Here is a 12078-nt window from a genome sequence, read left to right as displayed (position 1 = left end):
CATTTCGCTGGAAGGTGACCATTCCGAGTGTCTGGTAGCATGTGTGCAGGGCTGGCATGCGAGCCCGTTCCGGCTCACCCCAGCCGGCCTTCCTGGAAGCATGGTAACCAGCAGCAGCGCCCTCTCCCTGGGAGTCTGTCGCAAGGGAAAGACCACGGCTGCTCACAGCCTGAATCTGTGCCCGCTCTCCCTCCTGCAGACCTGCCTACCTCCTTTGTTAAGGAGGTCCATGACTTCGTGCTGGAGCAGTTCAACACCAGCCAGGGGGAGCTCCAGAAGATCCTGCACGACGTGGACCGGACCCACAGCGAGCTGAGCCCCCTGAAGCTGCGCTGCCAGGCCAGTGCCGCCTGCGTGGACCTCATGGTGTGGGCTGTGAAGGACGAGCAGGGTGGGTTCCCCGTGCCACCGCCTGGCGAGTCCTCCGCTTACGAGGAGAGGAGGGATCTCAGGGCGGAAGATTGTGCTGGTCCAGGAAGGTGGGGGCTCGGGGGGAGCCACGCTCAGGACACGGGACAGGGTGGGGGCTGGCAGCAGAGGGATAGCCCACCCTGCAGGATGGTGTCGTCATAGCAGCAGGAAAGGAGCAGGGACGCGCACCTCTGACACTTTGTGGTGGAGCCACTTCTCAGAGTTAGTGAGCCCGGGGTTTAGTCACGTTCTGTTTTGACTGGTGAAGGAGTCTTTGTGACCATTGGCCTTTGCTAAAGGTCCGTACCCTCCTCTGTTCTGAACTTAGGTGCAGAGAATCTGTGCATCAAGCTGTCTGAGAAGCTGCAGTCCAAGACATCCAGCAAGGTCATCATTGCTCACCTGCCCTTGCTTATCTGCTGTCTGCAGGTCAGTCTCACGGGCCCTGGTGGGGGTGGTTGGGAGCGCGGTGCTGACACTCGTCAGCAGGGCCTTCTTTTTTTTTTTTTTTTTTTTTGCGGTACGCGGGCCTCCCACTGTTGCGGCCTCTCCCGTTGCGGAACACAGGCTCTGGATGCACAGTCTCAGCGGCCATGGCTCACGGGCCCAGCCGCTCCGCAGCACGTGGGATCCTCCCGGACCGAGGCACGAACCCGTGTCCCCTGCATCGGCAGGCGGACTCCCAACCACCGCGCCACCAGGGAAGCCCCAGCAGGGCCTTCTTGCTGTGGCCAGGCTGTGGCAGGCACCAGCAGCGAGGTCTGAGCTGCTGCCTCTAGGAACTTGAACTAGAGTCTGCTGTGGACAAGTTCAGTGCTGGGAGGCCGCTGCTGACGGCCAGCAGGCTTTCTGCGAGCGGGGTCCAGGCACAGCCAAGTCCTGCATTGTGGAGGCTGCCCTGCATCTGCCGGGTGTTCCCAAGGCCTCGGACGCCAGCCTGCTGTGCAGAGACTCTGACCTTGTCCCAACCCCACTGACTTCATGTCTGCCGTTGTGTAAAAGTAATGCTTGGTGCCCTTTCTCCCCTAAGTTTCTTCCAAAAGAGATGGACACACTTTAACAGTGAATCTCGCCTTTGGGTGGAGAGAGTCCCGACCACCCCCTTTCTGTCTTTGTGCCCCATGGCTGGGTGGCCCTTGGAAGTCTGATTGACTTGGTGTCTGAAGGGGTGGGCACCTCCCCCGCAGCCCCTGATGGCCCGCTGTGCGTTGCAGGGCCTGGGCCGCCTGTGCGAGAGGTTCCCGGTGGTGGTGCACTCGGTGACGCCATCCCTGCGGGACTTCCTGGTGGTCCCATCCCCCGTGCTGGTGAAGCTGTACAAGTGCCACAGTCAGTACCACACAGGTAACTGGCCGAGAGGCCGCCATCCCTGGGCTGCTCCTCCACCTTTTCCTCCCAAGTCTTCCCCTGCACAACCCCCTGGGGTGCCAGGCCTCCCTCCCGCTGCCACTGCCCCAGGCCCCGCTCCAGGCCTGCTCTTTTTGGCACCTGCCCTCTCTGGGGCATCCTGCAGTGTGCGTCCCATGTCTCAACGCCGGGCCTGGAGCTCTGTCCCCTCCACTGCCACAGGCCCAGAGCACGTCTGGTGACCGATGTTAATTAAGTACCCTGCTGCGCACTCGGGTGCTGAAGTGGTATCACCATGCTGCCCCCAGTCCCACCAAGGTGGACGTTTTGTCCTCTCCCTTCAGGTGGAGAGACTCTGAGGGCCCTGCTCTCACGCTTGCCCACCCTTCCCACCTTCCTGTGCATTAGCTGGATGCCCTCAGGCCATGCCCTTGCCTTTCTGCTGGGGCTGAGCTCCTAGGGGCCAGGACTTCTGAATCATTTCTTAAGACGTTGCTGTTTTATGTATTCATTGCTTTGTAACTTAAGTATGCTTCCTTGATTTAAACTTTTGTTTCATCCTTTCTGTTCTCCGACACTTTGGATTCTGAAATGCTTGGTGAAGTCTTTGTAAAGTGATTGCTTTTGTAGCTAAAGATGATTACATTTGATTTTGGTTTTGAATTTCAAACACAGATATGGAAAGTGACAGGCATAACCAGATAGATATTTGAATTTTTACTTCCAGTTGCCGGCAATGATATAAAAATCAGCGTAACCAACGAGCATTCCGAGTCGACCCTGAACGTGGCGTCGGGGAAGAAGAGCCAGCCGTCCATGTACGAGCAGCTGCGGGACATTGCCATCGACAACGTCTGCAGGTGGGTGGCCTCGTGGGGTGAGGGGGATGGGGCGGTGTGTCAGGCAGAGCCAGAGACGTTATTGTTCAGGGAAGCTTCTAAACCTGCGCTGGATCCGAAAAGGGAGATTGCTACATGTTAAAGAAAAAACAAAAATTTCCTGCCTTTCTTTTCCTGATCATAAACGTAATAAAAAACAGAGAAAACCTGTGATTTATAGAAAAGTAGACAGAAAAGAATTATCCCTTAGCCCATCATCCAGAGTGATGACATGTGGTCCTGTTTCATCTTGTTTTCCATGCGATTTTTGGTATAAATGAGAGGTTTTATGTGCCCGAGTGTCCCTTCAGCACCAGCTCCATCTGTGTGAACTCTTGCTGTCCACACTTGGGGACCAGATACATTCTGATTTGAAGGAGTCATACCTCTCCTTGTCTGAGTCCTGGCGCCTCGCTCTCGGGGCCATCGGGCTGGAGCCCAGCTACTCTGTCAGACTGTCTTCTCTGACTTTGTGGCCTGGGAGCCAAATGTGTGGGGAGCGAGAGATGCTTGTAAGATTTCATGCTCCTCAGGGCTGTTAGATTTCCCCTTCTCTAGAGCATAAGCATTTCTCCATACTATTAAAACCTCGATATGTAATTTTAACATTCCCTCAGCCACCGTGGGACCATCTGTCTTTCGAATCAGCTATTGTGACTTCTGTTGAGAAACGGAATCTTAAATTGGAATTGGCATGAGTATGACACCCTGGAGGAGACTGTTCTGGGCAAGATAATGAAGTTACTATTTTCAACTGAGATACTTGTCAAAGGGTGAAATCTACAGCTGTTCTTTGAATTCATTCTGTGTAATGATCATTCAGATTTCTGGGGAAAGAGTATTCAGAGTGGGTCTTTAAACCTTGTAGACCCCAGACAGGAAAAACTCAACCAAAATCAAACACAAAATGCTCATCTGGTTATTCTGATGCCTCATTCTGCTTGGCCTCCTCCTTGCTCAGGTGCCTGAAGGCTGGCTTGACTGTGGACGCAGTGATCGTGGAGGCCTTCCTGGCCAGCCTCTCCAACCGGCTCTATATCTCCCAGGAGAGTGACAAGTACGTCCTGTCCTGTCCCAGGAGGTGGGGGCGGGGGCAGATGGTCCTGTGCAGGCTCATGGGGCTGCTGGCATTCACGCGTCTGTGCCGCTTTCTGGCACGGAATGGCGTCAGGCATTGAGTCTGTCCCACGATGTCTGCTGAAGCCCACCTTGGAATGTCCACCCTGGACACTGGGGGAAAAGACCTCTGTCTTCCCGCCTGGTGCTGGTGATTGCAGATCCCAGGCTGTCACTTTCAGATGGACGCTTCCTCTGAGAGACTGATGACCCTGGGGTCCAGGTCCTGGCTTCCGGCTTCTTTTCCCTGCTGCGTGCTGGAGCACCATTCCCAGGGCATGTCTGTCCTTCCCTCCTGTAGGGATGCTCACCTGATTCCGGACCACACCATCCGAGCCTTGGGCCACATCGCAGTGGCCCTGAGGGACACCCCAAAAGTCATGGAGCCGATCCTGCAGATCCTACAGCAGAAGTTCTGCCAGCCCCCCTCCCCTCTTGACGTGCTCATCATCGACCAGCTTGGCTGCCTGGTCATCACCGGAAACGTAAGCATGGCCAGGAACCCACTCTCCCTGGGCAAGCTTTGGGAATCTCCTTGATTCCCAGGAATGTAAAAATACAGATTAAACTTACCCTGCGGAAGAGTTAAATGCTCCCAACTTTGTTTTGTTTTTTTTTTTTGCGGTACGCGGGCCTCTCACTGTTGTGGCCTCTCCCGTCGCGGAGCACAGGCTCCAGACGCGCAGGCTCAGCGGCCATGGCTCACGGGCCCAGCCGCTTGGCGGCATGTGGGATCTTCCCAGACCAGGGCACGAACCCGTGTCCCTTGCATCAACAGGTGGACTCTCAACCACTGCGCCACCAGGGAAGCCCGCTCACAATTTTCTTAACACCGAATGGTGAGATTTTTTTCCAAGGAAAGGAGAATAGTGTAATGGTTCCAAGAGTGCCGGAGAAAGAGGTTTAAACTATTTTCTTGCCGATGTTAATAGAATAGAATGGAAATGGAACCTATTCCACTCTAGGTGTTTAAGTTGAGGTTTGCATAAACCTTTAGGAAGGGCTGGCCTTGATGCTATTTCAGGCCCCACTGTCCCTGGTCCCCAGTGTGTCCCCTCTGGGTGTCCATGGAGGGTGCTCCCAGAGGAGATGTGGTCACGTGTCCCTCACTCTTTTCCAGCAATACATTTACCAGGAGGTGTGGAATCTCTTCCAGCAGATCAGCGTGAAGGCCAGCTCTGTTGTGTACTCTGCCACCAAAGATTACAAGGACCATGGCTACAGGTAAGTCTTCCCAACCTCGTTGTTGCTCTCGATCCTTTGAAAATGTGAGATGTGGGGACTTGTCTCTTAAATAAACATCTCTTCTTACAAAAGCACTACTTGTTAGAAATACGTGTACCCAGGCGGGAATGACCCGCACAGGGCCGCCCCCGAGCTAGCATCTCTGAGCTCCTCACCCAGTGGGCACAGCGCCCCCGGGTGACCGTGTTCTCACAGAGCAGCACCGGCCTTCCTGCCCGTCGTCACCTTAGATGTCAGCATGGTGTCCATCAGGTGGCAGCACCGCAATCTGTCTGGCCAGCCCTAGGCCGCACATTAGGTAATTTTCCAGTGTTTCTGCTGGTCGATGCTGCATACCTGTGTCTCAGATGCTCGCCTCAGGGTGGATTCAGAGGGCAAGGGAGGAGACGTTGACAGCCTTGGGTGTATGATGTTTGCATGAGTCCTCGCCCTCCCCAGGGATGCCCCAAGGACGAGACGTATCCTCCTGTGTTTGGAGGATCTCATGGACTTGGTCAGATGAAGTCAGGAGGGCGGTGGGCACGGTGGAGGTTCTCCTCTCCCCTCCTGTGTGACCTCAGGACATGCTCACCTTCTCTGTGCCTTAACTTCCTCACCAGCTGTGTGGGTGTATGAGGCCGTGTGTATGCATGTGACAGCTCTCAGCACAATGGCTGCTTCTCTGCCTTCTCACTGCCGCTCCCACGGGAGCCCCGGCCACTGGAACACAGGAGTGGCCTTGGGGGGCCGCCAGCTCACCTCCCTCTCCTGTCTGTCCGTTCTGGTCTCCGCAGTGACACCGACACACAGACCAAAACCTCTTCCCCTTGCATCTTGCTCCCAGAGCGGCTCCTGCACCTCCTCGCCCCTCCCCTCCCTGTCTTTCCTTCTGACCTCTGACCCCGCCTCTGCCTCGCTGCTCGGCCCGTGCCATGTACGGGACTTACCAGTTCCTCATCTTCTGCCACATTTCCTTCCTAAAGCACTTTCTGACAGTGCCACCCACAGTGACTGGTCTCCCACCGGAGGAGGCATCCACTGCCATCCGTTCCCCCCGCCAGAGATTTGTCTGGGAAGGGGTGCCTTTTGTCCCGGCTGCCATTGCTCTGTGATTTCGGGGGCAGACAATGTGCTACGTGCTTCACAGGGACTGTTTGATTCCCCCACGCCCTGCGAGGAGGGAATTATTATCCTTGTTTACTCAGGAAGAAACTGGGCCTTAAAGACCTGAGCTACTTGGCACAGCCCGGCTGCGGCAGCATCCAGCTGACCCGGCACTCAGAGCCCAGCCGCCCCGCTGGTGTGCAGTGTCAGCTTCCTATTCAGGGTTTACATGGGGTGACGGGGTCGGGGCAGGTCGTCAGGACCACTGAGCACTTCCTGAGTGTCTGATGTGAGCTGACCCTAACCTCAGCCCCAGGTGGAGGAGGAAGTGTCGTCAGAGTTTCCGGGGTGGTGGTGATGAAGGGAGACTGTAACTGGAGGGGAAGTGGGTCCCCTGGAAGTGCTGGGGAGTGACATGCCTGTTCTCAGCTGCGTGGCTGCCCGGGCACTTGGAGGAAGTGTCCCGAGACCGTCAACACGCCCCAACACGCAGGCTCCTGGAAGCTGAACAGCCCCTGGGCCCCCACCTTGTCTCGGGGGAGGTTGGGGTCTTTTCCGCAGCAGCTGACTTTCCTTCAGGGCTGGTATCCTCTGGTGGCATGTCCCTCGCCTTGGGGGTCTTCGTTCACTGTACTGGGGGCCCACACTGTGGCCGCGCCACTTCTCTCCCACAGGCACTGCTCGCTGGCTGTGATCAATGCCCTGGCCAACATCGCGGCCAACATCCAGGACGAGCACCTGGTGGACGAGCTGCTCATGAACCTGCTGGAGCTGTTTGTGCAGCTGGGGCTGGAGGGCAAGCGGGCCAGTGAGAGGGCCAGCGAGAAGGGGCCCGCCCTGAAGGTAGGGCTCAGCCCCGGGCACCGCCTTGAAACCCGTGCTTTCTCCCTTTACCTGGTGACGTCAGGAACGGGGGACTGGTTCCTTCCCGGGGTGCTGGCGGGAGTGAACAGACAGACAAGGGGCTGCCCCTGCAGGCTTAGCGGGACAGGCATGGGAACAAAACGGGCATCGGGTGGTCTCAAGGCCTCTCTGAGGTGGAAGCGAGTGAGCAGCAGCCTTGAGTGAAAGTCTTACCTAGGAGGAAGGGGCTGGTGCAAACAGGGCCTGAGACCCTTTGCCCCGCTCAGCCCTGCCTTGCTCCCCGCCACAGCAGGCTGGGCCACTGTTCCTCTTGTCTCCTGAGTGGGGCCCAGCTCCCCGTGCACAAGAGACGGGGGCTCGAGGGTGTTGGGGAGGCACCTGGAGCCCAAGGAGGCCGAGGCTGTACCCTGTTGAGGGCTCCAGGGCCCAGCTCCCCCCACCCCCGTCCCCACCACTCTCACTGCATCTCCCGGGCTCAACACTCAGGTGTCCTGCTTCATTCCTCGGCTGGGGTAGGGGCTCCTTGGGTGCCGAGCTGAGCTTGCCCATGCACCCACCCCCCACTGCAGTGACAGGCCAGGTGTCTGTGGGGCAGCAATGGGGGGTGGGGTGGGGACTGGCCAACACACTGACCACCAGGAGCTGAGGACAGAAATCAAGAGCTGGGGGGACACCAGCTTAGGACTCTGTCCCCACCCCTGCGCGGCCACAGGGCCTCGGCAAGCTGTCCCAACCCTGTTCATCCCTGAAGATGGAGCAGCCCTGCTGCGGTGGGCAGTCGATGCCCTCATGGTCAACTGAGCAGCTGGGCTTCCCAAGCCGGGCTGCTCCTCATGTGTCTGGCCAGGTGGCTGACTTTTTACTTAGTTATTTTTAAGTAACCCCCAAGTTTTCCCAGATTTGGAAAGAATGTGTATTCATTATAGAAAAGATACAGAAACCTATAAAGAGTAGAGTAAAAATTTCTCTCCTCAGATACAATGGTCGTTAACTTTTTGGCAGACTTTCTCCTAGGTGTTTTATGCAAATCTATTTATTTTACATAGTTGGCACTGTGTGAGAACATACTTTCTTACATTTAACGTTTGATCTGGGCACTTTTTAAGGTGACAGTGCTTTTCAGAGTGCTGTCTCTGTAACAGCTTGTGATATTTGTGCAGAGTTGTCACGGTTTATGTAATCCTTCTCCTGTTTGACATTCAAATTGTTTCCCTCTTTTGCTGTTAAGATTATGCATCTTTATACATGTTTCTTTGTATATCTTTTTCATTGTTTCGTGTAGATTAAGGAATTTCAGTTTTCATGACACTGTGTTAGGTCTTTTTTTTTTTTCCTTTTCAATGAAAGAAGCGTGGGCTCATCAGTGACTCAGTTCTGTTCTCCTCCAGGCCTCCAGCAGCGCGGGGAACCTGGGCGTCCTCATCCCTGTGATCGCTGTGGTGAGTACCCGCCCATTGGTGTCTGGGACTCAGGTGCGGTGCTCGTACTGAGTGCTGCCCAGAGACCTGCAGCGAGTTCCCTGAAAGGTGCTGTTTTGAGGCTGCAGGGATCCTGCAGCTGTGGCTGTGTTTCGGAGCTTCCGCGACTGCCCCGTGGGCGTGTGCCTGCTGTTGCCTCGCTGCCTCGCTCCCTTTCTCCATGCTCGGCTGAACCCCTGGCCAGCTGACCAGGACCCTACTGCCTGTTCCTCGGGTGTGGGGGTCTGACTTAGGTTTTCCCTGAGCTCCCGCCCTGCTCAGGTGCCTCTGACTGGCCTGCAGGGGCTGCTTCCAACCCCTCCCCCCACCCCCCATCCCCCATGGTGAGCCTGGGGCGCCTCTGGTTGGTGCCTGGGCCTTGGGGCTGCAGCCCTTGGTGCCCTGTCGGGGATGGCTCAGGCCTGTCTCTGCCACAGCACTGCCGTAGTCAAGGGCCGGTGTCCGTCTTGTCCTGTCTCAGCCTGTGGCCACTTCTTCCCAAGTGACCCTTACAGATGTCACTTTTCCCGGCCCAGGCATTCCCAGCTGCCAGACCTGAGCCAGGCCCGCATCCAGCTTTGTTTCATTGGTGATTCTTGAGCTCCCACTTAGCCTGCCTTCTGCTTAAGCCCCTGCTTCCGCCTCCAGTTCTCCCTCTTCGTTCGAGCCTCGAGCATTTATGTGGGTGTCCCGCAGGTGGAGAGGTTGACCTCCGGCTGCGTGGTGACCCAGGGGCTTCGAGGCCCAGTGGGCGGTTGGCGAGCCCTCTCCTATCTCTGCAAAGTGGTTTCAGTCCCTGCTTCTGTGGGCATTCGTCATTTGAGTCTGGGGACTATTGGGGGTCCGGTGTCAGCCAGCCAAGGCGGATGGGAACCGGCAGCTAACTGGCTTATCGTTCTTGGCTCTGATAGTGAGGCTGATAGTCGCGGGCTATGTCCGGGGTGGGGGTGGGGGGTTCCGCCTCAGGCCACCCCCACCCTCTGCCTGTCCCCTCCTCCCTCCCCCAAAGGTGGCTGACTCAGCCGGGCTCCAGGACACCATCTCCCCAAGCGTGCTGCAGGGTTGGAGCTTGGGCTTGCCTCATGCCTCCCACTTTGCCTGGGAGCCCTCCTGCCTCTCCCTGCAGTCAGGGCCCCCACAGCCCCTCGAGGGCCTGTGGGTTGCTGGGACCCTGACGGTTTACACCAGCACCCATGGGTCGGTTTCTAAAGATGTCATGGTTGACGTCGACTCGCGCACAGTGCGTTGAGAAGCGCCATGAGGACACTTTGTTGGCCTGGAGGGAAGGGCGAGGGGCATGAAGTCCTTGGCCCGTGGAGGGCTCCATGGAGAGCAGGTTTGGTAGACAGGGAGCACACCCGGGGGGCCTCTCAAGTTAACGAGTTCTGGGATATTTGAGCCCCACAGTTCTCTGACCCGTCTGTATGCCTGTGAGCTTGTAAGTGTGCTTGGCGGTTGTTGTTTATAGTTTAATAAATGCACGGAAGAAATCTATAGGGGACACTCGGCGCACTTTTGGGGAGCGATGACTTGTAGGTTTGGGGGCACACCAGTTTTAGGGTCACTGGGACCAGGGTTGGACTCCTGGCCCTGCATGTAGGGTCCTGGGAGAGTGTCCCAGTCTCTCCGCACCTGCTCTGCCAGCAGAGAGTCTCAAAAAGATGGGGTGACCTTCTGCGGGGCTGGCGCATCACGGCGGGAAGATATGTTAGCAGTGATAGGCTAGCACACGCTCACCTGAAACACCCATGTCTCCTCCAATACGGTGACCTTTACATGAACGGAATAAGTATCATTGTGTCAACAAGTTAATGGTTATATTGTGGAGGAGGAAACAAATATTTGATTCTGTTGCTCAACACAGAGTCCAGATGCCGTGGTTCTTGCCTCTGCTCTCTGGTTCTAGCCCTCACCCTAACCCTGGACCTTCTGGGAGAAGCTAACTTCCATAGTTTTTTTGTTTGTTTGCTTGAATGTTTTATACTTCTTTTTAAAAATTTTTTATTTTAAAGAAAAAGATACTCTGTTTTGGATTTTTCGATGACACTGTGTCTTCAGTGACTTAGTTGAGTGGATGTGCCAGTGGCTCTGGGCAGGAAGCATGGGTTTCTGCCCTAATGCAGCTGTTCCCTTATCAGTGATGTTGGGAGCCTGGGGTGGGGGCGCCAGCTCACATGGCCTCCGAGGCTCCTTCCTGCCTGCGTTTGGTAGTCTTTGTCCTGTGAATCTGTGATGCTCTTCAGAAATGTCACTGATTCCATTGCTTGAACCTACAGCTGGAGACATAGTTGCCCCGCTGTCACAAAGCGCGGAAAATGTCCATGCATTCCACTCGGCTGGGCACCCGGGCCACGTGCAGCTTGTGTGGCCTTGGACAGGTTATTCTTTTGGTGCCTGTAAAAGAATGTTTGGGGACTAACACTTTCAATTCATAGACCTGTGTGAAAGCTGCTCCCTCTTCCTCATGGAGGTGGCGTCTGTCCTCAAGGGTTTGCACTTCACCTCAGGAAGGGAAGGGGGAGGGGCCCAGGTAGGCCCCCAGTTAGGGACCCCTGGGCTGGAAGCGGTAACCCAGGCACTGACCTGAACCCCTTCGAGACAGTAACCCACTTCATCCTCACAATAGCCTGCAAGATAGGGACTGTGTTATCCCCGTTTCACAGACGGGAGACTGAGGCACAGAACTTGCCTCAAAGTGCCAGAGCCGGGAGTGGAACCCAGGCAGCCTGGCGCAGGCCTGTGCTCTGGGTTCATATCTGCTGCATGGAGGCATCTCGTTTCTGAAGGGGGCCCAAGGGCATTCTGAGCAGATTGAGGGGCTGGAGCTCTCTGACCCCTGGGGGTTGAAGAGGAGCCTGGGCCACGTGTCTTCATGCCTTCTGGGTGGGGGATGTGGGAAGGGCTGAAGGTGGAATCTTGAGATGCGCATGGGGGTGTGGGGGAGGAGCCAGAGGAAACAGCAGCAAGACCAGAAGTGTCAGACAAGCCCAGGAGAGGACAGTGTTGACTCAGAATAGAGGAGGACTTGGAGAGGGTGGTCAGCAAGCCCAGGTTCCCTGAGAGGGCAAGAGGGATGACAAGGAAAGGCCCCCCTGCCCTGGGTGTCAGACACTGGACGGGCCCTGGCTCAGGCAGTGGGGAGGGGGCAGGGGGAGAGGGTGAGGGGTGAAAGCAGGGCCAGGGTGGGACTCAGGCCTGCGGCTGAGCACTCCCCCTCTGTAACAGTGGAAGCCCCAGGTTGATGTGAGGACGGGGATAACCCAGCCTCCACATCAGGGAGCACTCGTGCGCCCCTTTGCTGCCTGTGACTGTGTCAGTCTCGCTGGGTCAGAAGCTCTCTGTGGAGTCAGGCCAACCAGGCTTCGACCCCAGCCCACTGCCTACTGCAGGCCCGTGGGGTCCCAGTCTGAAGGCCACACACGTGGCAGTTTTGAAGCCCCCGGCGCTGTACCCCGCCCCACACTGCGGAGGCCTTGCGCTCTTCTTTCTGAGCAGCCTGTGTGGATTCCACTGGTCTTGCCCGGAATCAAGGGTCCAGAAATATAGTCCTTGGACGTTGCCCGTTTTCTCGAACCAGACCCACCGCAGGCACGTCTGAGGGTCTCCCTGTGTCTGGGGATGGAAGCTGAAGCGTGTGCCACACATACAGACTGGTGTTTCCGGAGCCCCCACACAGC

At 56.5% G+C, this 12078-nt stretch overlaps 1 protein-coding gene across 2 annotated transcripts in view; it reads left to right on the top strand.

Moving 5' to 3' along the window:
- Window positions 1-12078, top strand: part of PI4KA (phosphatidylinositol 4-kinase alpha) — a 96381-nt gene that overhangs the window by 40850 nt on the left and 43453 nt on the right. For both annotated transcript variants that reach the window (XM_060119707.1, XM_060119708.1), the window contains exons 11-19: window positions 200-391; window positions 740-840; window positions 1626-1755; window positions 2486-2618; window positions 3598-3693; window positions 4054-4237; window positions 4873-4976; window positions 6755-6923; window positions 8333-8383. In XM_060119707.1, the coding sequence (XP_059975690.1) occupies window positions 200-391; window positions 740-840; window positions 1626-1755; window positions 2486-2618; window positions 3598-3693; window positions 4054-4237; window positions 4873-4976; window positions 6755-6923; window positions 8333-8383 (1160 nt within the window). The remainder of the gene's footprint in view (window positions 1-199; window positions 392-739; window positions 841-1625; window positions 1756-2485; window positions 2619-3597; window positions 3694-4053; window positions 4238-4872; window positions 4977-6754; window positions 6924-8332; window positions 8384-12078) is intronic.

This window comes from Mesoplodon densirostris, chromosome 15 (assembly GCF_025265405.1).
Source record: "Mesoplodon densirostris isolate mMesDen1 chromosome 15, mMesDen1 primary haplotype, whole genome shotgun sequence".
In the NCBI taxonomy this organism is placed as follows: Eukaryota; Metazoa; Chordata; class Mammalia; order Artiodactyla; family Ziphiidae; genus Mesoplodon; species Mesoplodon densirostris.
This window is presented reverse-complemented; position numbering and strand designations above follow the sequence as displayed.